The sequence below is a fragment of the Pseudorca crassidens genome, chromosome 7, assembly GCF_039906515.1.
Source record: "Pseudorca crassidens isolate mPseCra1 chromosome 7, mPseCra1.hap1, whole genome shotgun sequence".
NCBI lineage: Eukaryota > Metazoa > Chordata > Mammalia > Artiodactyla > Delphinidae > Pseudorca > Pseudorca crassidens.
This window is the reverse complement of record NC_090302.1, coordinates 31948924-31972204: the sequence shown is the minus strand read 5'-3', so window position 1 is coordinate 31972204 and position 23281 is coordinate 31948924. Positions and strand designations below refer to the sequence as shown.

At 36.8% G+C, this 23281-nt stretch overlaps 1 protein-coding gene across 5 annotated transcripts in view; it reads left to right on the top strand.

Annotated features, from left to right (window-relative positions):
- INVS (inversin) overlaps window positions 1–23281 on the top strand; it is a 142073-nt gene that overhangs the window by 2574 nt on the left and 116218 nt on the right. For all 5 annotated transcript variants that reach the window (XM_067743814.1, XM_067743816.1, XM_067743813.1 and 2 more), the window contains exons 2-3: window positions 527–656; window positions 10940–11106. In XM_067743814.1, the coding sequence (XP_067599915.1) occupies window positions 551–656; window positions 10940–11106 (273 nt within the window). In that variant the 5' untranslated portion in view covers window positions 527–550. The remainder of the gene's footprint in view (window positions 1–526; window positions 657–10939; window positions 11107–23281) is intronic.

Sequence of the window (23281 nt, the reverse complement as noted above, 5' to 3'; positions counted from 1 at the left end):
TCTAACTAGGTATATTTCCCTGGTGGACACAAGGGGAGAACAAATATAAATTCCTCCTTTTGTGGGCATAAGAGAAAGAATGAAGTACCTTCTAATTTAGTGCTTAAATCTAGGTAATTCTAACCTGACAATTAAGTTCACATCATACCTATTTTGTGGCTTGGTCATCACCTTTATTCCCAATATCAAGTCTAATATTTAGTATTATGTGGAATCAAATCACCTGTATTAACTTAGCAAGTCACTGTGACTTTTGGACCCTGTGTCTAATGTTAAATATTCAGCCTTTTTTTTTTTTCTCAGCCCCTGAGAAGGGTCTTGAAGCATCTAATCCTTTCATTTTACAGATGAGCAACTTGTACAAGGGGTCACCTAATTTACTCCATTATGGCAATTCTAAGACTAGGACTGTAGACTTTTTGAATCCTGGTGAAATATTTCTAGTAAACCATGTTTATAACGTACCCATTTAGAACTGATGAGATGGATTTCCTACAGATACTTATTGGTTGCATCATCATTTCAGGTTGTTCCAGTTGTTGAGAAGACTATGAACAGGTCAGAGAACTTGTTCTTTCCTGGTTCCTCATTAGCATCCCAAGTTCATGCTGCTGCTATTAATGGAGATAAGGGTGCTCTTCACAAGCTTATCATAGGTAAGCTCCAAGCTCCCCTTAAGTACAGAAACTTTAAAAAGAACTCTTTGTCCTAAGGAAGTTTGTTAATCTTAGTCTTAATTTGCAATTTACTTACACATTTTAATGGAAATACATTATTGTTTATATTTGGTTTCAGGACTTGGACAAGAAAGAAATTAAGTCCTGAAACTTAAAAATACAGGTTAAGATTAAATGAAAAGTACTTGAGAAATATCTGTGTGTTTGGCATTGAATCTGGATGTGTACTTTAAGGTGCTAAGAGAATTAATTCATCTTTGTAACAGCAGAGATCTGGAATGAGATATTGGCTAGTGAGCTATAACTTTTAATATATACCCAAAGTACTAATGTTTACAAATAATTTTAACGATTTAAAAAAAATTTTAACATCTTTATTGGAGTGTAATTGCTTTACAATGGTGTGTTAGTTTCTGCTAATGATTTAAAATTGATTCAGTGTTCTCCTTATCATTGATTCAATTGATTGATTGTGTTCAATTAAATTGATTGTGTTCACCCTATCTTATAGTGAGAGAAAGGTCCAATATGGAGGCTCTAGAAGAACTTTCTAGAGAAGTTCTAGAGAATAAAGTGAATAGGAGAAAGACAGTGGGTAAGAATATTCCAGAATTGTAAAAATCACAAATCCACATGTTTACAAGTCATTAGTCCCAAAGAAAAGAAATGAGATAAAAATTTCTGTTATTTGTAATCTCTATACATACCAGTGTCTAGTGACATTATGATTGACAACCTGGGCTTTAAAATCAAGTCAACACTACTTGAACTTCCATACCTATTCTTTCAGAATTTATTTTCGCCCTACATTTCCAGTTTCTCCAGGAACTACCCATGCACCCTAACTGCTGGCTAGGCTTTCTATTCCTCAGTATGCCATGAATTTTGTCTTTAGTTTTCTCTGTACATCTGTCCCTTCTCCCCTTTTCTACCTTCTACCTCCTTACCTTCTTCTCTACTAAACAAACTCCAATTCATCTTCAAAGACAAAATTCTTTTACCACATTCTCTGTAAAGATTTCTCTTCTCTATCAGAGGTGTGATCCTCACATTACCTCAGCTGCCTACATTCAGTTACTGCTTGGAATTTGACATCTTCAGCCACCTCTGAATCACTCATTCAAACATCCACCATTCAACTAAAACTCTGTTAGTTCCAGCTCATTTGCTAATGAGAACAATAGTTTTTCAACGTCACTGAGACCCCCTATCCATTATCTTCTCCACTTTCGACCATCAGTCTCCTTCTGTCTTTACTTTCGTCCCTATTCAGTCCTGATTCCATGGTCTATTACTAAAATCCTTCCCTTGGAAAAAACTCCCTTTTCTTCTCACCTGTTACACCTGGCTGTTGCAAGCCCAGCTCTGGATGGACCTAATCCATCTACCTCTGCCAAGCCCTGAACAATTTAACCTGTCTGGAAGATTTGTAACACCCTAAATTTAAGACTACCCATTTCATAAAGGCACTCAACAGTCTCTGCTCATCATACTACATTTCTCCATAATTACTGTTCCATACCTTCTCACTCTACCAAAACTCTGACTGCTGCTTCTCCCTCCGTCCCTTCTCTGCTAATGCTTTATGCTTCTTACCAAAAATGAAAACACTAAATAGGAACTCCCTCATCTTTCAGCCTGATATCTACAAATCAACCTACAGCTACACCCGTCGTCTTCTCTCTCCCTGCTAAAACAGAGCAAATATCCCTTTCTGTCAAAGATCAGTTTTTCCACACATACTCTGTATTATATTGCTTCCTATCTTCTCAGGGATCTTGTTCCATTTTTTTTAAACCTCTGATTACTATATCATCAACCTTTTCTTCTATTCTATATTCTTTTATCAACATTTAAACATGCTCTATTGTCTCCATTATTTAAAAATCCCTTCTCTGTTCCTTCATCCCCCTCAAGGTATTACCATATCGCTCAACTTTCCTTTGTGTAAGTGTATCAGTACATGGGCTAAACTGCTATAACAGTGACTTAAATAAGATAGAGGTATGTTTCATTCTCATAACAGTACAAAGGTAAGTGGGCAGCCTAGGGTGGATAAACATCTCTGCTTCATAAAATCGTCCAGGGATGCTGCTAGGGCTTAGCTTTGCCATTCTCAACATGTGGCTTCCATCTCTGGGTCAAAGGCAGATTCTTCCACTGTAGTCACAGCCCAGCCAGCAGGAAGCGGGAAGGAGAGAGTGCAGAATAGCAATTTGTCATTCTGGAAATGGGTGGACTTAGAGCCACACCTAGGACAAAAGAGGCTAAAAAAAAATCTCTCTCCCTGGATGGCATCATGCCCAGCTAAAACGCAGGGTGTTCAGTTCCCAAAAAGAAGAATGAGAGAACGGATATGGGGACAATTATCACCCTCTGTCACCAAAACCAAGCTTCTTGAGCCACCTGCACCTATTATCCCCACTTATTTATCTCAATCCATATTTTTCTGAAAGAAAATAAAACATGCTTTCTTATTTTGAAATATACATATAGTGAAGTCCATAGAACATAAATGTTCAGTTTAACAAATAAATATAAATCAAACATCCATGTAATCATCACTAGGTCAAAGAACAGAACACTGTTCCCCCAGAAACCCCACTGCATCCTTCCCTCCCCCTTGGACTAATTTGCTGTCTTGACGTTTACGGTAATAATTATATTGTAGTTTTACCACCTAGTTATATATCTTAAACACTATAGTTTAGCTTTGGCTTTTCTGGACTTTTTTGGCTAAATGTTCCATGTTTACTTGTACTAAAAATTGTGTACTCAATTATGTCACTTTCATGCTCAAAACTCTTTAATTGCTTCCCATTGTACCTGGAATAAAATTTGAAAGTGTACCTGTACCTCTTTCCCTCTCCAACCTCACATTTCACCACTCTCTTCCTAGAAAAACCTGCTTTATTTTCATTTCCCAAATCTGTAAGCCCTTTTCCATCTCAGGGCTTTTGCCTGAAATACTATTCTCCCCATTCTCTGTCTGACTGACCCTTACTCATTCTTCATATCTCAGCATTAAGGTCATTTATTCAAAGAGGCCTGCTCTGCCCATCCATTCTCAGTGAAATCTGTTCATCATGTCCTGTCTTGGAACTCTGCAGTTTTCCTTCACAGAATTTATCTCAGATTGTAATTCTGTGTGTATATGTATGACTATTTTAATGTCTCTCTCCTCTGTAAGCTAAGAGCCTCCATGAGTATAGACTAGGTCTGTTTAGTTCATCATTATATACACAAATTCCAGCACAGTGCTTGGCACATAGTAGCCACATGAGAAATATTTGTTGAAGGAGTAAATAAATATCATAATCATTCTTTAAGTATCTTTCCTCCCAAGAAGTCTATAATCATCTAGAGGGCTGAGATTAAATCTGAATTGAGTTGAATTGAACTGAGAGACAAGTTAGGACTAAATTCCATTGGAAAAAAAATTTATTTAAGTCAGAATTCCTCAAGAAAACATATCCTAAATAAATCTTTTATTATTTTAACATGAAATATAATCTTCAAAGGGAACAAAGTGTGCAGTATGTTGTAAATTCAAAACACTTATACAGGCTCAATCATATAAATTAATGTGTTACATAACAAAACTTGAAATATTCCTATAATTTTATATCCCCAAAGAAAAAATTCCTTAGAAACAAAGAAGCAATCATGATGTGAAACAAGTACAGAGCTGATAAATGTATTTATAAATTGGTCCCCTATGTTTTCTGTCATCTTGTCTAAGGAACCCCTTATTCATTAACTGACTTTGAGCTGTAACACTGTTCACCTTTTAAGAATTCTGCCATTTTTGTCTTCCGTGCAAAGACAATAATACCTTTGCTCTGTGGTATTTCCTAACATTTGTATATTCCTATCAAATAATGTGTTTTTTTTTAGTATTAAGGTACATCTTAAATTTCAATGTATCTTGTACCTTTTATATAGCACGAGAGTGACTATCTCTAAATATATGCTATTTCTCTTTTCTAAACTAGTCACATAGTACTACAAATGAGATATATTTTTTCTTCAATCTTTGCTCACCAATTGCTCAGTGAATTCATTCACTTGAGCATTTTCTGTTTTCCCTTCTCCGTTTCCATGGAGAAGGATGTCGTGATGTGTTTGACTCCATGGAAACAGATGAGCATCTCTTTCTACATACACAACTAATTAAATCGAACAGTTTCTGTGCTGCCCATTGTTCAGGAGGAAGAGTGAAGAGGCTTTCCCTGAATGAGACATCATTTTAGTAGCAATTCTTAGTGTTTAGTGTCGATGGATTAATGTTTTAACATAACTCATTACATCTAGATTCAGATGAATTAGGGCTCAGTCCTGGGCCCTAAAAACATAAACATACATAGTAAAATCCTTACATGCTATGACTATCATTTATATATAAGTAGATTTTTCTTGTAATATCCATCTCAAGTAATTTAATTGAATACCAGAGACATCGTTGATAATATATTCTAGTAGATTCATTTTAATACTAATGTAGTAGAAAGGTTATAGATTTAGAGTCAGATAAACCTGAGTCTTGAATTCTGGCTTTGTCATTTATCAGTTATATTACCTTGGCTTGAACCACTTAATCTTTTTGAGCCCTCAGTTTCCTCATCTGTAAACTATAGATTATAACACTTTGCCTGTGGGACAGTTAAATTAGATAATGACTGTAAAATATCTAGCATCGCACCTGACACATTGTAGACAATAAATAGAACCTTATTACTATTATTATATCAGGTTGGATTTCCTGTAAAAGAATCCAATCTTACATAGTTTCAGAAATGTCTCAAAATGAAAAAGCTCTAAATGCTAAGAAAAAAAATGATGCTGCTTTCTTTGTGAAAACCAAACAAAATAACTTGTAAATATTCACTGTGTAATGATGGTTCCTGGCATTACTGCTAACAGTGTTTGGGGCATTTGCAGTGGTGAAGTGACCACGCAGCACCATTTCTGATTCTACTACAACTTTTGTTGGCCTGTCCATGTTCTACACTAATATAAATCTCTCTGAATCATTGTCTCTCTTTGTTTATAACATCTCCCAACACAGTAGTTGGGTGTGGCAAGGAGCCTCGTAAGTGGTAGAGCAGTGACATTATTTCAGGTTCCTTCTTCCTTTACTTCAACCCTGTCACTGAGGGTTAGGGTCATTGAATGTTTTATAAATGCTTGCTTATATACATGTATTTACAAATATACTTACATGCATATGCATCCATACTAATAATAGCAATAAAATGAGCCAAGATTCGTAAAGTTATGTTATACAAGCACTGTGTTAAGCATTTTGTAACTTATGAACTCATTTAATAGGAAGACACCACAAAGAGTTTGGGGTACTCTCATTTCCCTCATTTCATGGGTCAGGAAACTGAGATGCAGACAGATTAAGTAACTTGTCTAATAAGTAACAGAACTGAGATTGAAGCCTGCAAGACTGATTGTAAAGCCCGTGCTTTTAACTACTAACATATGGGACCTCCATGTGTGGGTGGATATGTCTAGTATACATGCACATTCGTATGTATGAGTACATAGAGAATGAGAAAGACAAGAAAGATGATTAGGTCTAAACCTTGACAGATGAAATTCATGGTTATCTAGTTGGAACTTTTCTGAATTTTTTTTGTGCTATGAGCCCTTTTGGCAATCTGGTGAACTTCATGGACCCCTTCTCAGAAATATATATTTTAAGAGCTTAAATATAATATAATAAGAATCCAAAGAAAATCAGCTGTATTGAAATACAGTTATCAAAGTATTTTCAAATTATGATGTAGCAATATACTTGCAGTCATTTTTTTAACGCAGTAAATAGCAAGATCTAGTGGCAGATCTCACAACTATGATAATTTCAAAGTAGCAATGAGTGTAAATGATATTTAAGATACCTCAACAATGATAATGAGATGTGTAAAAATATTTTCTAAAATCTCAAGTACCCTCAAAATATAATATGTCCCATGTTATTATTATTATTCTCATTTTAAATTAGGACACTGAGACTCAGAAGTTAAGCAGTTTAGTTGCATAGTTAATAACTGCAAGGTTGAAACTCAAACCAAGTCATTGGATTATGAATCCTATCTTCTTTCCATTGTTCACGTGTTGCCTCTATTACAATAAGCAGATATTTTTAAATGACCACAGATGATGGTGACAATATGAAAGGTGTGAAGAAGTAGATGAAAACAGATAAATGCATCTTTGATGCCACACAAAGGTAACATTTTAGAACAGACAAATAAGATATCAGTAGAGAATGCTGGATTTACTTGTGTTGGACAGTATGGCACCATAGCTATTGTGTAGAGTGTCACAACTGTCACTACAAGTGACAGTTATTCCTCTAACTGCTAGAGCTGGAGCTCTGGTTTCTACACATACATACAGAGACTCTTCTGCTTCAACTAGCCTTAAAATAACCGAATGCAGCAGAGCAATCATGGTTCCACCTCAGCTTTCTGATCTATGTTCAGACTAAGCACAAGCAGAATGCCAACCCCCGTTGGTCATGGATTAGAGGCTACCTCCACAGTTGCCAGAACAATTAAAACAACACAGCACACTAGCCAGCTGCATCCTATATTAGCTGTTCCTGACAGGAATGCAAATTTAAATGCACTGCCATCCAGTGAATATTAGTTTACATCATAAGCCCCACATGTGTATAACATGTTGCAGTTACCAGACACAAACGATAAATCATTTAATTCATTCATCAAAATAAGCTATGGTGGAGACTGGACAGGTATTGGCTGAATGTTGTTAACTGAGGAAATGAAGGAAGGGAGTAGGGTAGCTAGATAAAGAAGCAGGCCTTTCTCAGTTACTCTCGTTCAGGAAGCTCAGAACTTAATAGGACACTCACCACTCAGAAACTAGCCATAGAACCACTATCCCCCTAAAAGCAACTCAAAACAGGACCCAGGTGAGAGTAAGTGCTGCTTTTTCTAATTATGACTAGGGGATACATGCTTTCAGCTACCTCAGATGCAGAAATTTTCCTTATAGGCACAACATATTGGATGGTGGTGACATAACCCAATTAAATCTGTTGGGAAGTATAAATACCCGTTACACAAAAGCAAAGTATGTCAGGGATTGAAGAGAAGGCTTGAAGTTTCCCTGTATCTTACAGCCGACTTGGTAAGAGTGGAGCAACCAGTGTCTTGGGAGGTAGAGTGACCTATTATCCCTGTGGTTCTGACTCCACTTTGGCCCTGAGAAACCTAATCAGTTAGGATTGTCCCAATGTGTGATGATTGCCTCCATTTATCACATGTGTTCTTGTGACCACAGGTCCTAAATCCTCTCCTTTACTCAAGCTTCCAAGGAAGAATCTCACTGGATTTAACATTTCTTAAATGTTTTTAATAGTCCATTTTAATGTGTATGTAACGGAGTGTTTTGTAACAGCTTTATTGAGATTCACCATACCAACATACCATACAATTCACCAATTTAAAGTGTGCAATTTAGTAGTTTTTGTATATTCACAGAGTTGTGTTGTACAAACATCACCATAATTGATTTTATTTCATTAGCCCCCAAAAAAACCCTGTACCCTTTAGCTATGACCCCTCAAACACTCCTCTTTTCTCCCTACCCCTGACCCTATGCAAGCACTAGATATAAAATTCTGGGTTGACAGTTCTTCCCCCTCCCAGCAACACTTGAAAAATGTTGTGCTATTGCCTTATGGCCTCCATAGTTTCTTATGAGAAATACACTGTAATTTGAATTTAGTTTCTAGAAATTTGATTTTGATTGACTCAGTATGGATTTCTTTGGGTTTATTTTGTTTGAGCTTTGTTCAACTTCTTAAATTTGTAGGTTTGTGTCTTTCACCAAATGTGGGACATTTCTAACCATTATTCCTTCAAATATGTTTTCAGCCCTTCATTCTTTTTCCTCTCTTTCTGGAACTCTGATGATATAAATGGTAGAAACTTTGTTATTATCCCACAGAGCCCTGAGACTCTGTTGATTCTTTTTGTTTCTATCAGTTGTTCAGACTGAATAATTTCTATTGGTCTGTCATCAAGTTCAGTGATTCTTTCCTCTGTCATTTCCATTACGCTATTGTGCCTATTAGGTGAGATTTTTATTTTGGTTATTTTATTTGGTTTTTTCCTTTTTTTTTTTGGCTGCATTGGGTCTTTTGCTGTGTGCAGGCTTAGTTACAGCAAGTGGGGGCTACTGTTCATTGCAGTGCATGGGCTTCTTATTGCAGTGGCTTCTCTTGTTGTGGAGCATGGGCTCTGGGCATGTGGGTTTCAGTAGTTGTGGTGCAGAGACTCAGTAGTTGTGGTATTCAGGCTCCGTAGTTGTGGCTCACGGGCTCTAGAGCACAGGCTCAGTAGTTGTGGCATATGGGCTTAGTTGTTCCGCATCATGTGGGATCTTCCCGGACCAGGCTTGAACCTGTGTCTCCTGCGTTGGCAGGCAGATTCCTAACCACTGTGCTACCAGGGAAGTCTGGTTTTTTACTTATTTTTAAACATTTATTATTCTAAATTTTTCACTGGGTTCATCTTTGTATTTTCTCTCTTTGCTGAGACTTTGGATTTTTCCATTTGTTTCAAGAGCATTCATAGTTGCTCGTCAGAGCATTTTTATGACCATTGCTTTAAAATCTTTGTCAGATAATTCTAATATCTGTATCATCGCAGTTTTGGAGCCTGCTGATTGTGTTTTCTTGTTTAATATTTTCCTGGTATTTGGTTTGTCTAGTAATTTTGGATTATATCTTGGACATTTTGTGTATTATCTTATGAGACTCTGGATCCTACTTTAAATCTCCTATTTTAGTACACTGACAATCTGTTTAGGTTTAGAATGAACATTTTGGTCCAATTTTGTAGACTGTGGTTCAAATGTCAAGATAGCTTTGAGAGCTCTTGTGAGTTATTTTCTGGTCTGCCCCATTTTTGTGCTACCCAGGCCAATTTAGAACCTAGGAAGTATCCCACCAAGAGTACCATTCTCAAAGCTTTTGCTGTTTTGACTCTGGTCAGTTTCACATATGGGCTGCTCAGTTATCCATGGCATCATGCACTGATTTAAAGAATTGCTTTCTCTAGCTTCCTCCTCTCCATAACCTTTCCCCACTCTCTAGTTGGGAAGGGGTAAGATACCACCTTGTTGCCATCCTTTGCCTAATTCAGGGCACAATGCTTCATAGGGCTCCTCCCCACAGTCTCTGCAATATCCATTGGAGAGGAAAAGAGGTACAATTTGTTTGGTTGTATGTGCTTTTTTTTTTTTTTTGCAGTACGCGGGCCTCTCACTGTTGTGGCCTCTGCCGTTTGCGGAGCACAGGCTCCAGACGCGCAGGCTCAGCGGCCATGGCTCACGGGCCCAGCCGCTCCACGGCATGTGGGATCTTCCCGGACTGGGGCACAAACCCGTGTCCCCTGCATCGTCAGGCAGACTCTCAACCACTGCACCACCAGGGAAGCCCTGTCGTATGTGCTTTGAGTAGCAGAAGTATAGTCAAAAGAGTTCACTCCTGCAGAGCTACTCCCTTCCCAATATTTTGACTGGAGAGAGCAGGCTTCTTGGGGAATTTTGTGTATGTGCCCACTGGTATTTCTGATGAGCTACTTTAGCACCCAGGCTGGCTTTATATAGGAGGCAAAAAATAAATAAATAAATCAGGGAACGCAATAGCAGGTTGTTCCTGAAGTTTCATAGTTCCCTAACCAATTTGCCTTCTTTTCGCCACCTTTCATTTATTTTGCCTGGGGTGTTTAGTTTTAAGTAGCAGGAGGATCATGATAGTATGCATTTGCTCCATATTGTCTAAAACAGGAAGCGAACCATGATTCATTTTTGTAGATCTCAAAAACATACCACAATGCCTAGTGTATGATCTACACTAAGTATTTTTTCACAAAAGGAGTAAGGGAGGAAAAAAATAACCTCACATCTCAAAATGTTATTTAGTATGACAGAGTTGTTAAGAACATACCCTTTAAAGTCAACAATCAATTTGAATTTTAGCTTCACCACCTACTGTTATTGTAATGTGTACAAGTTACCTAACTTCTCTAAGTCTCAGTTTCCTATACTATAGGGACAGTAATATCTATCTCATAGGGTGAGTAAAAATGAGATAATATATTTAATGCATTTACCACAGTACTTGATAAGAAACAACTAGTAAATATAGTTCATAGTTATATTAGTAATAAAAACAATAATTATCAAATATCACTATCTGTTTCTTATCCTCCTAGGAAATTCTGCCGTTAAAGACAAAGAAGATCAATTTGGGAGAACACCACTTATGTATTGTGTGTTGGCTGACAGACTGGATTGTGCAGATACTCTCCTGAAGGCAGGAGCAGATGTTAATAAAACTGACCATAGCCAGAGAACAGCCCTCCATCTTGCAGCTCAAAAGGTGAGAAGTAAAACTACCGTGAAGAGTAAACCTTTTCTGTGGTATTTGTTAATTGATTAATGGAACTGTGAGATGGACAGATGGTAAAGAAATCACAGGCATATAACTCGTAGTTTCATATGTTTTCTCTAAAAGCTGTAATCTTTAAACTGCAGAGAGTAAGCACAGATAACCATCAGTGGCTGCTTTCACTTATCCAAGTTCCTCCAGCGATGAAATTTATTTTCTGATCTAAAGTTAAGTTGGGAAAAAGGAAATAAAATTATATGTATTAATATGATTAAACTATATTACAAATCAATTTATGCATGAGAAAAGGCAAAGAAAAAAAGAAAACCACCACACACTAAATTGTCAATAGTGGTTGGATTTGGGAATTCACTGGCGATCCAGTGGCTAGGACTCCACGCTTCCATTGCAGGGGGCATGGGTTCGATCCCTGGTTGGGGAACTAAGGTCCTGCAAGCTGTGCGGTACGGCCAAAATATATATATATGAAATGTATATATATCTCAGTAGTGGTTGAGTTTAAATATTGGGAGGATATATGAATTTTGGTACTTTTCATTGTTTAAAATGTTTTCCTTAATGCATGTTACTTTTACAATAAAAAGTTGTAGTTGCCCATAAACTATGTGGCATTAGGGAGCATAAAAGAAATTTATTTTCTGAAATGTATTTTCAAATTTTTAAAAATCTAAATCTATATTGCTAGTATAAATGATTTCAAGTTTTTAAAGGCTTGTTAAGAGCTCAGTTTTTTAGGATTAAACATATCAAAAAACAACAAAATGGGAAGCTTCTAAATTTATTTGAACTTATTTATCTGAAAATGATTTTTCTCACCATAAAATTTTGGTCTATAAAATATAGTTCCAGTGCCTGATATTTTTCTCTTTGTTATTTTAGACTTATGTATTTTGAGAATAAAAAGCAATGAAAATTAGTTAGATCCAGCAGAAACTATTAGAGTTATTTCCCATTAAAAAATGTGAACCAGATATAGCTGATTAATTGAGGGGTTAGAAAAATACCTTTTCATTAGTTGAAAGCATAAAAAGAGACTGACATTAAGATATACTTCTGAATATGCTAGTTATATGCTCTTATCAGTTAGGTCTGTCAGGTTATTTCCAAAGTTATTGCTCTTGAATTTGCTTTTCATTACAGTAATTTTTTAAAAAATCTCTCATTTTCAATCTCAGTTTTAACTACTGCTCAGGTATTTAAACCTTTCACCTAGGCTTGTCAGCTGTTAAAATTATTTACTAAGGAAGTGTAACTCTATTTAACTTGTTATCATAAAAAAGTAAACATTTCAGATTGGGAATAGCCCCACTACTAAGAATTTGACACACTTTAGATTTTTTCATTGTGATTCACTTAGGTTTAAAACTCAACTTTAAAAATGTAAGTTGGGGGAAACTAACTGCACATCAAGTGGATCATGTGAGGAAAGAAAAAGAATTTAAGTTGATGATCCAACAGTATGACATTTTTGTAGAGGTATAATGTGAAAAAGGTTGAGAGAAGGGGAGAGCACAACCAGACATGTGAGCTGCTAAGTCTCTCTGTGAGATGCAGTGCATTGCTTCTGTTTGCTTTTTGTTTCTCCTTTATTTTTTTAAGCAGTGATTTCTTTAGTGTCAAAGAATAAATAGAACTGTGATTTACGTGTCACAGTTTACATAGCTGATTTCATAAGTAACAAGTTTCATGTTCTTTCAACTATCTGATAATTATGAGTTTCCCCATCTCTGTGTTCCTGTTTGTATTTGCATGTTTGCCAAAAGCCGTAATATACCTTTAAGCTATACTAGCAGTAGAATTTCTAGAACAAGGGTGATAATCATTCTTTAATACTCCGCTCTGTCCAGATCAAACCTGGGTATTGTGTTTGGTTTTGTGCTTCATGCAAAAGCACCATGATTAAGAAATCAGAGGTAGTATACTTCAGGCAGGGATAAGATGGTGGACGACCTAGAAATAATTTTCAAAAATAGTTGGAGATGATATGTCCCAGCTCTGTAGCCCACCCTGCCTCTAAGCAGACACAAACACAGATTCTCTTAGAAAAAATATCTTCACCTTTAACTTCCAGGATTCCCCCATATTAAAACAGACCAAACATGATCTCACAGTGAAAGATCACCAAACACATGAGCAATCAATCTACCATGAAGGAGAGTCAGCTGAAACAATAAACAGATTTCTATCAAAAACATCAGATATTGGCACCATTAGAAACACAATATAAATTAACCATTGATGGAACATTTAAAGATATAAAAGAAGAAATCACAAAAAGGAGCAGCCAACCCGAGACTTTCATGGCTAGGCATAAGTTCTCACCATGACCACCTATTTTAGAACAGCTCATCTGCCAAACACATCTGAAAACTGAACAAAACATATTGTTTGAAGGCGCTGGGAGCGGTCAGCATAGGCAGGATGATTCAGAGAAGGGAAGCACATGAAATTAGCTCCACATTTATCCTGGCTTTTTCCTTCAAGGCATTTTCTAAATTGGAAAGCAAAAGAATACAACCCTAGCAGGAAGCAGGATTCTTAGTCAGCTGGGGAAACCCAGGTGTAGTTTGGTGTTAGCAGTAGCTGGAACTTGAAGGGCAAACTCCTGAAGAGAAGGAAGCCAAAAACCTGAGTACAGATTCCTCGCAAGTCATTAGCAGTTGCCTAAACTCTGCTTGTATAGGGTGAGGCTCTAAGAAACCTAGCAGTAAACAACAGCTGGTAGACTAAACAGAGCTAAGCAGAGATTGTTTTTACGTTATCCTATATTTTCTTTTCTACTTAAATCTTTTAATACATAACAAATTGATTTTTGTGTAGGGATCCATTCTCATTTTAAAACATATGAATAACTAATTTTCCCAGGACAACCTAGCTCATTAATGTTTAGCTGTTTAGTACCTGCTGTGTGCCAGTGCCAGACTTTTGTACTATGCACTTCCTATGTCTTTTTTTTAATTACATTTTTTAAATGAAGGGTCCTGAATTCTAGGGAGCTGCTTAGGAAATTTAAGAATGGAAGTTGCATGATCAAATTATTTTAGGGAGACAAATATGGCAACTAAAGCTACTTTGGAAGAGGACAAGAATGGAGGTACATAGAAATCTATTACAGTTCAGGCCAATGGAGAGGAACAGTTGGATCCAATAGATACATTGTGGAGGTAGAACTGTTCATTCAATAAGTAGTTGCCAAGTGTCTATTGTGTATCATGATTATACATCTAGAGAGAATATTAAAAAATGAATCATATGTCTGCTATAAATAAGTACTGTCAGTACCGATCCCTATTAAACTTCACATCCCTTTGTTTAGTGAACCTCTCTGATATTTTGGATATCAAATATTCTTGTAAAGTATTGTCTATCGCACTTAATTCTGTTGTCTGTGAACTCAGAAGTGTGCTATTTATGTAACATCAATATTCATGTATACGTGCATGCATGCATTCATTCAACATATGTTAAAACTGTTACTGTGCAACAGGCACTGTGCTAGGTCTTGGAATGCAAAGATGAAAGACATGATTCCTACTCTTAAGTTGCTTACAAAGACCATAGATAAAGATATTAAGTGATAATTAAAGTTGGTCTATCTACTGTAAGGTATGTATACCTATGTGTGATATTAATATACCTAAGTGTTTTATAAAATATCAACAGCCATAACATGTAAACAGCATTGTTATTATTACTGACCCAAAGATCAACCATTCTCATATATTATTTATTATGGTTTTGTGTTTTTTGTGATAGTGAACTATATTATGCCATCTTAGATTGATTAGTAAGAAAAATTCACGTTCGCGTAGCATTTTGTCTGTGTTTCTACTAGAGCCCCACTATCTTGTATGTACTTGCCTCTTTCCCACTACATTGGAGCTCCAGGAGGACACTTGTTTTATTTATTTTTGAATCCCCCAGAATCTAACACAGTGTCTGATATGTCTTCGTTGAACAAATGAATACATTTTATGTTACTTATATAGAAAGTCATTATGAATACAAATGCTAGACATTTTGTTTATTAGAAACATTTATCCAGTTTCAAAATACATATATAGGAAAAACTTACTGAACTGTGTTGATTGACTTAGTTATTTTGACACATATTCACTTTTCTGGAAACAAATTGCTGTTAGTCCAAGCAGCTAAGGAAATGATACCCATGAGATTAAAATTAATCTCAATATACTGAACATCTGTACCTAATTTGTTTTTCATTTAGTACCCTCAGTTTAATCTAAGAAAGCAATCAGTCATGCCTTTTCTGGGTTTCTCACAAAAGATATCTAATTGTTAGAAATGTTTTGCTCCTGGGAAGCTACTATTTCTCTGACTTCCACAGATACATTTATTTGTTGATAAGGATAAAAAAAAAAAAAAAGCTTTAGCAATCTCACTAAATTTTAATAGTTACGCATTTTTAATCTTCCAGGAAGTTATTAATTTGGCTTCAAGAAGATTGACTACCCACTTTGAAAAAATATATCATGTTAAACACAAAAATTAAAGAAGCTTCAGGTTGTGGTTGGGTTGTTTTTTCTTTTTTGGTTTACAGAGAGAATTCTCATTCATCTATGAAAATTAAATATTAATTTTCAGTTTTAAAAATATGTTGTTTCCATGTTAATGACTTATAAAAAGTAAAGGAGAAGAGTAGAATACCTCCGAAACTTTTCTGGAAAACTTAATACCACCTAACAGTATTTGGTTTCCTTATCTTACACGTACTCAACACTTAAACACCAAACAACCCCTACCCGGTCCCCTTCAACTCTGTATTCCATTATTCCTACTCAGTACGTATACCTAACAATTAACCATGGATTTCACTTATGTATATTTCACCCCCTCTAATGCTGTTTGAAGGCAGAGGTCATGTCTTACTTGATTTTTTTTTTTAACTAACTTATTTATTTATATTTATTTTTATTTTTGGCTGCATTGCATCTTCATTGCTGCACGCGGGCTTTCTCTAGGTGTGGTAAGCGTGGGTAACTCTTTGTTGTGGTACGTGGGCTTCTCATTGCAGTGGCTTCTCTTGTTGTGGAGCATGGGCTCTAGGCGCACAGGCTTCAGTAGTTGTGGCACACAGGCTCAGTAGTTGTGGCACACGGGCTTAGTTGCTCCGTGGCATGTAGGATCTTCCCGGACCAGGGCTCGAACCCCTGTCCCCTGATTGGCAGGTGGATTCTTAACCACTGTGCCACCAGCGAAGTCCCTTATTTGATTTTATAGTTCCAGTCTTAACACAGCTCCTGCCATTTAATAAAGACTCAGTTAATGTTTGTTTAATGAATACATAAATGAAGGAATCAATCAATCAATGTGAACATCAGATAAATTTATCATGAATGGTATAGTCTTCAAAACTGTTGGAGTTTAAATTATATATTATTTATTCCTGTTCATAATCCACCCCAACACATAATTTTGTAAGTAGGATTTTATAACACTCTGTGAGCTTAATTTCTCAACAAATATAATTTTTGTATGCCTCAATTTCTTTATTATAAAATGGGACAATACCTCTCCCTGCCCACCATATAGGAATGATGAGTTCTTAGATATAAAGCATTCTGCTTGGTGGAGAAAATACCCTCTAGTAAGTTATCAATGTTATTGCTGTTAGTCATGCTGTAATACACGTGTAAACATCAAATTAGTCTTTAGGAATCAGTAGACATCAGAAACAGAAAGATCCTTTAGGATCTTCTAGTCCAATTAGCCATTGGATGAGGAAATGGAGTGAATTCTCCTTTCAGTTCTCGTCTCTTAATAAATTATTCATCATTCACTTTGCATATGCCTAAATGTTCTCTGTCTTTTTTTTTTTTTTTTTTTTGCGGTACACGAGCCTCTCACTGTTGTGGCCTCTCCCGTTGCGGAGCACAGGCTCCGGACGTGCAGGCTCAGCGGCCATGGCTCACGGGCCTAGCCGCTCCGCCGCGGCATGTGGGATCCTCCCGGACTGGGGCACGAACCCGTGTCCCCTGCATTGGCAAGCGGACTCTCAACCACTGCGCCACCAGGGAAGCGCTCTGTCTTATTTTTGAATTAATTATTTTAAACTTATAGGTAAGAATAGAAAATAATATAAAAACACTCAGGTACCTAATATCCAGAAGAGATGAACCTGAATTTTTTTAAGTTTTTAGTTCTGATTTTTTAAAATGAAATAAAACTTGAAGTTTTTTATCTTCTAAATCCCATTCCCCTCTTTTTCTGCCACCTTAGTCTATCTTAATTTTTGTGGTTTCAATTCCCATGTGTATTTTTCTACTTTTACTTTATATATATTTACATGCCCAGAAACAATAATATTATTTTGCATGTTTAAAATCTTTATGTAAATGGTATTATACAGTGTGTTACTCTCCAACTTGCTTTTCTTTTGACTTAACATTATGTTTGTGAGATTTATTCATGTTGAAACATGTAACCCTAGTTTACAAAGGTATAGCCAAATGCCCAAAAGACAAATGAAAAGGTGCTCAACATCATTATTAATTAGGGAAATGCAAATTAAAGCCACAATGAGATACCGCCACACAACCATTTGAATGTCTAAAATGAAAAAGTCTGACAGTAGCAACTGATGGTGAGGGTATGGAACAAATGGAACTCTCAAATATTTTTGGTAAGAATGTAAATTGGTAACATCCACTCTGAAAAATCAGATATATCTACTAAAGTTAAAAATATATGTGCACACACGCACACACACACACGATCACTGCAATTCATACCCCTACGCCAGTCATATCTAAGAGAGATAAGTGCTTTTTCCCACCAAAAGACATGTATGAGAACATACATGACAGCTTTGTTTGAAATAGCAAATGTTCTAATAACACAAACAGTCCAAATGCCTATCAACAGGCAAATGAGTAAATTAATTGTGGTGTATTCCTGCAATGGAATACTATTGAGAGAAGTCAGATATATATGCTATTTATATGAATTTTAAAAACAGGCAAAACGATATGGTGACCCAAATCAGATTTGTGGTTACCCAAGAGATAGGTAGTGACTGAAGAGTGGCATGAGGAATCTTTCAGGGATGCTGGAAATGTTCTATGTCTTGATCTGTGTGTTACTTACATAAAAATTTATCAAACTGTTTACTTGAGACTTATGTAGTTTATTATATATAGGTTATGCCTCAATAAAAGTCTATTATAAAAAATGATAAAATGTCCAGAACTTGGTGACCATTATTTGTAGGTAGGCAAAAGGAGAATGGAAGCAAGAATGGTTCCTGGCCTAGGCCTTTTTGTTGTTGTTATTCATTATTATACTTTTAAAAAATTTTTATTTTATATTGGAGTATAGCTGATTAACAATGTTGTGTTAGTTTCAGGTGTACAGCAAAGTGACTCACTTATACATATACATGTACCTGTTCTTTTTCAAATTCTTTTCCCATTTAGGTTATTACAGTGTACTGAGAAGAGTTTCCTGTGCTATGTAGTAGGTCCTTGTTGGTTATCTGTTTTAAATATAGCAGTGTGTACATGTCAATCCCAAACTCCCAATCTATCCCTCCTCCTCACCCTTCCCTCCGGTAACCATAAGTTTGTTCTCTAAGTCTGTGAGTCTGTTTCTGTTTTGTAAATAAGTTCATTTGTATCATTTTTTTTTAGATTCTGCATATAAGTGATATCATATGATATTTATCTTTCTTTGTCTGACTCACTTCACTTAGTAGGATAATCTCTAGGTCCATCCATGTTTTATTTCATTCTTTTTAATGGCTGAGTAATATTCCATTGTATATATGTACCACATCTTCTTTATCCATCCACCTGTCAATGGACATTTAGGTTGCTTCCATGTCTTGGCTATTGTAAATAGTGCTACAATGAACACTGGAGTGCATGGCTCCTTTCCAACCATGTTCTTCCCCAGATATATGCCCAGGAGTGACATTGCTGGATCATATGGTAGTTCTATTTTTCATTTCTTAAGGAACCTCCATACTGTTCTCCATAGTGGCTGTACCAATTTACATTCCCACCAACAGTGTAAGAGGGTTCCCTTTTCTCCACATCCTCTCCAGCATTTATTGTTTGTAGACTTTTTTAAATTTTATTTATTTATTTATTTTTGGCTGCATTGGGTCTTCGTTGCTGCGTGCAGGCTTTTCTCTAGTTGCGGCGAGCGGGGGCTACTCTTCATTGCGGTGTGCGGGCTTCTCACTGAGGTGGCTTCTCTTGTTGCAGAGCACGGGCTCTAGACACATGGGCTTCGGTAGTTGTGGCACACGGGCTCAGTAGTTGTGGTTTGCAGGCTCTAGAGCACAGGCTCAGTAGTAGTGGCACACGGGCTTAGTCGCTTCGCGGCATATGGGATCTTCCCAGACCAGGGCTCGATCCCGTGTCTCCTGCATTGGCAGGCGGATTCTTAACCACTGTGCCACCAGGGAAGCTCCTTTAAACTTTTTGATGATGGCCATTCTGACTGGTATGAGGTGATATCTCATTGTAGTTTTGATTTGCATTTCTCCAGTAATTAGCAGTGTTGAGCATGTTTTCATGTGCCTCTTGGCCATCTGTATGTCTTCTTTGGAGAAATGTCTGTTTAGTTGTTCTGCCCATTTTTGATTGGGTTGTTTGTTTCTGGCTTAGGCTTTTAAGCACTCAGGTCACATTTCCCCAGCCTTCACCTCAGGAGCCATCTGGAAGCCTTGTGTCTGTGCTCTAATCCAGTGGTTCTTAAACTTGAGCAAGCAGCAAGATGGCCTGGGGTATTTAGTGGGTACTTCCAGGCTTCTCTGTGGCTGTATTCACTCAGTCTGTTTAAAACCAATTTAATAGCTGCTCACTCTGCCACAAACTGTGTTGCCAGAGGATATCTGAAGAGTGAGCAAGTGGGGTTTTAGATTTTGGTGTGCTTCTAAAAGAACGCACCAAAAGACGTTTGCAGTGCCCACATTACCTAGAAATGTAGGAAAGTCTGAGCATATGAAACCCTTATATTCTGGAATTTTAATGATCTCTCAAGACATCTCTGGACTGAGAGGGGCTATGTTAGACAACCCTTGCAGTTTACCCCATTTGACTTCAACCTTAGCTAAGCTACCTTTTCCAGGCAGACAGAGTCTTAGTCTGAAGAATCTTTGCTTCATTACATTCTAACTTCTGAGGCTTTCAAACTAGCATCAGTTTTGTCCTCTTCTGAGTATTTAGAAACTATATCTAAACCTGCCCTCTGGCTTTCCAGTTTAGACCCTGGTTTCAAATAATTAGGGTCTTACATTCAAATGAGTGTTCCAACCAAAACCCAGATTGGTCTATTTTTAAACAAATCTGAGAATTGAAATAAAAACCTGTCCATTCTTTAATACTTTGATTATAGTTAATGTACTTCCACCTGCATAGATGAAATTTATAGTCACAAGAAACAGCATGTCAGCAAATCTTCACTGAAATCACTGCTTTGAGTTGTAACATAGTTCTAGTAAGAAAAAAATTATTCAATTTCATAGTAGCTTCTTAGCAGTTAGAATAGTAGAATGTTAACTGTTTTCTATAGAAGTAAACTGAGGTCTAGTTTGAGTTCTTCAAGGCCACTTCGTCATTTGCAGAGTCAGGAATTACCTCGGTTTTTTTGGATTCCCCGCTCAGTGCTCCTGATAATGCTCCACGGAAAGAGAAGTTACTCTTCTGCAGCTTCCTTCCTCAGGCCTCGGGTTCTTCTGTCTTAGACCAATTCTCAGATCCAGTCAGTTTCCCTGTCAGCTCCCCAAAGAAATACCTAAAGGTTTTTTTCTTTTCCTTTCTTCCTCCCTCCCTCCCTCCCTCCCTCCCTTCCTCCCTTCCTTCCTTCCTTCCTTCCTCTCCTTTCTTGAGAAAGTGAAAGACTTTATTGGAAAGGGGCGCTCAAGCAGAGAGCAGCAGGGTAAGGGAACCCAGGAGAACTGCTCTCCTAAGGGCTTCTTCCTTATGGGCCAGATTCAGAATTTGAACCCAGAGCTAATGCCTTTAAGTCCAGTGTTTTCTTTCTTTATGATATAATACCTCTCAAACACAGTAGAACTGCCTTGCAAGATTGTTTTTAAATCTACGTGGCTTGCAGCATTTTGTTTTGAACATGATCATGTTACCTACAACCATATTCATTTTCTAATCATCTTTATCTCTTCACTGACCCCCACTTTTACTGTCATGAAAATTCAAGCATCTGCTTTCCATGAATAGATTAGAGATCCCCACACGCCTAGATTCCCATGGAAACCAATCAAAAACTAAATGGAAAAGAAAGAGTATGTATTGAATTTCCCTGAGACCTACAGCTTGTTTTTCATTAGACTCATGCTGATTTCTTTTAAACTCTGGGCACAGGACCAGTGAATATTTTTACAGCTGATAAAAAGGAACTTCAGATCCATTTACTTTCATTTAAATGTCTAAAACTTAATTTTGTATATAACATCAATTCCAAAGAAAATTTGAGCATTAATTTGCTAATTACCTTCTTATGTCATAGAACTGTATTTGTTCATATAATTTCCTCTTCTTGTCTTTTTCCTACCTATATTTTACTATTCAGAGTTGAATGAGAGGAAATCAGGGGGCTTATTATTCCTATAGTATGAATATTGTCAGCCCCTGGGCACAGTATTTTCCCTGTGACCAATCATAGGATTCTTTCTACCTCTTTTGACCATTAAGATTTTACAAAGCCCAGATGATCCCTTACTAATATAATAACAGAAATACAACAAAAATGCCAAAGTAAGGGTGATCAAGAAAGCTAGGGAGAAGGCACCTGGGGAGGGCAAGTTAGAATTTTAAATAAGGTAATCAAGATAGTCTTCATTGAGATGGTGACATTTGAAGCAAGACTTGCAGAAGGTGAGAAAGTTAACCATGTGAATGGCTGAGGGAAGAACCTTCTTTCATTCCAGGCTGGAGGAACAGTCAGAGCAAAGGCCTTAAAGTGGGAGCATGCCTGGAATGTGTGAGGAGTAACAAGGAGGCTAGTGTGGTTATAATGAGTGAGCAAGGGGAGAGCAGTAGGTGTTGAGGACAAGGAAGAAATGGGGGCCAGACTCAGCAGGGCCTTTTGGCCATTGTCAGGAATATGTTTTTACTACGAATGATAAAGGAGGCATTGGAGGGTTTTGAGGAAAGGAATGACATGATCTGACATGTCTTAATAAAAAATAATCATTTTGGCCAAGTAAAGAAATTTTTCTCCAGTTTTACCATTATCTATTCCTTCATCCCTTCTTCATATGTTTTCAAGTTTCTGTTCCATCCTGATCCCTTTCACTGTATATGTACACAGTTGCCTAAATCCCCCTTAAAATAAGACACCTAGAATGGAATGCAGTGCCAGTTTGATGAGCACAGAGTATAGCATGACCTTCATCTTTGGCATTTTGGCAGCCAAATATAGCTGATTCATGTTGAAAGTTTTTCAAACAAAACCTCTAAAGTCTACTTTATACTTCCTACTGCTTAAATTCATCCTGTATTCATGTTGTTGTGGTTTTGGACTCAAGTATAGCATCTTATCATACCTATATTTAATCATTTCTTTGAACTTCCCAGACTGACTTAGGTAGAGTTTACCATTCCCTCCTTTGTTCCTCCAGTACCTGTGTACTCAACTGTTATATCACCTATCACACCAAAAGATATTTATTTGTTTACCCATTTGATTTCCCCATGGACAGTAAGCATCTTAATATCAGGAAGAGGGCCATAGTCATCTTTTTTATTTCCAGTGCCTAGTACTTAACATATACTCAGTTAATGCTTGGTGAATTGAATTGGGTTCATCGTGCAACCTGTCAAGGTCCTCTTGGTTCTTGAGTCTCTCATCCAGTATAGTTGTCATCTCTCCCACACATGAGTCACCAGATTCTCGTCCTAATCTTTAATATCAAAATAGAACCTGCCTGCAGAAGAGCTTAATCATTGAAACACTACTACTAAAATTAACTTCACCAATTTAAAAGATTATTTTATTCTTTCCTTATACTTGTCTAAACTATGTCATCAGTGGTAACCAGGCTTCTTGAAAATTTTTATATAGTCTATCAGAGTGTACTTGTTTGCCATTCCAATTCTGATGTGTATGTAATTCATTCATTTTGTTCAACAAATAAATTTTTGTTATTTAATATGTT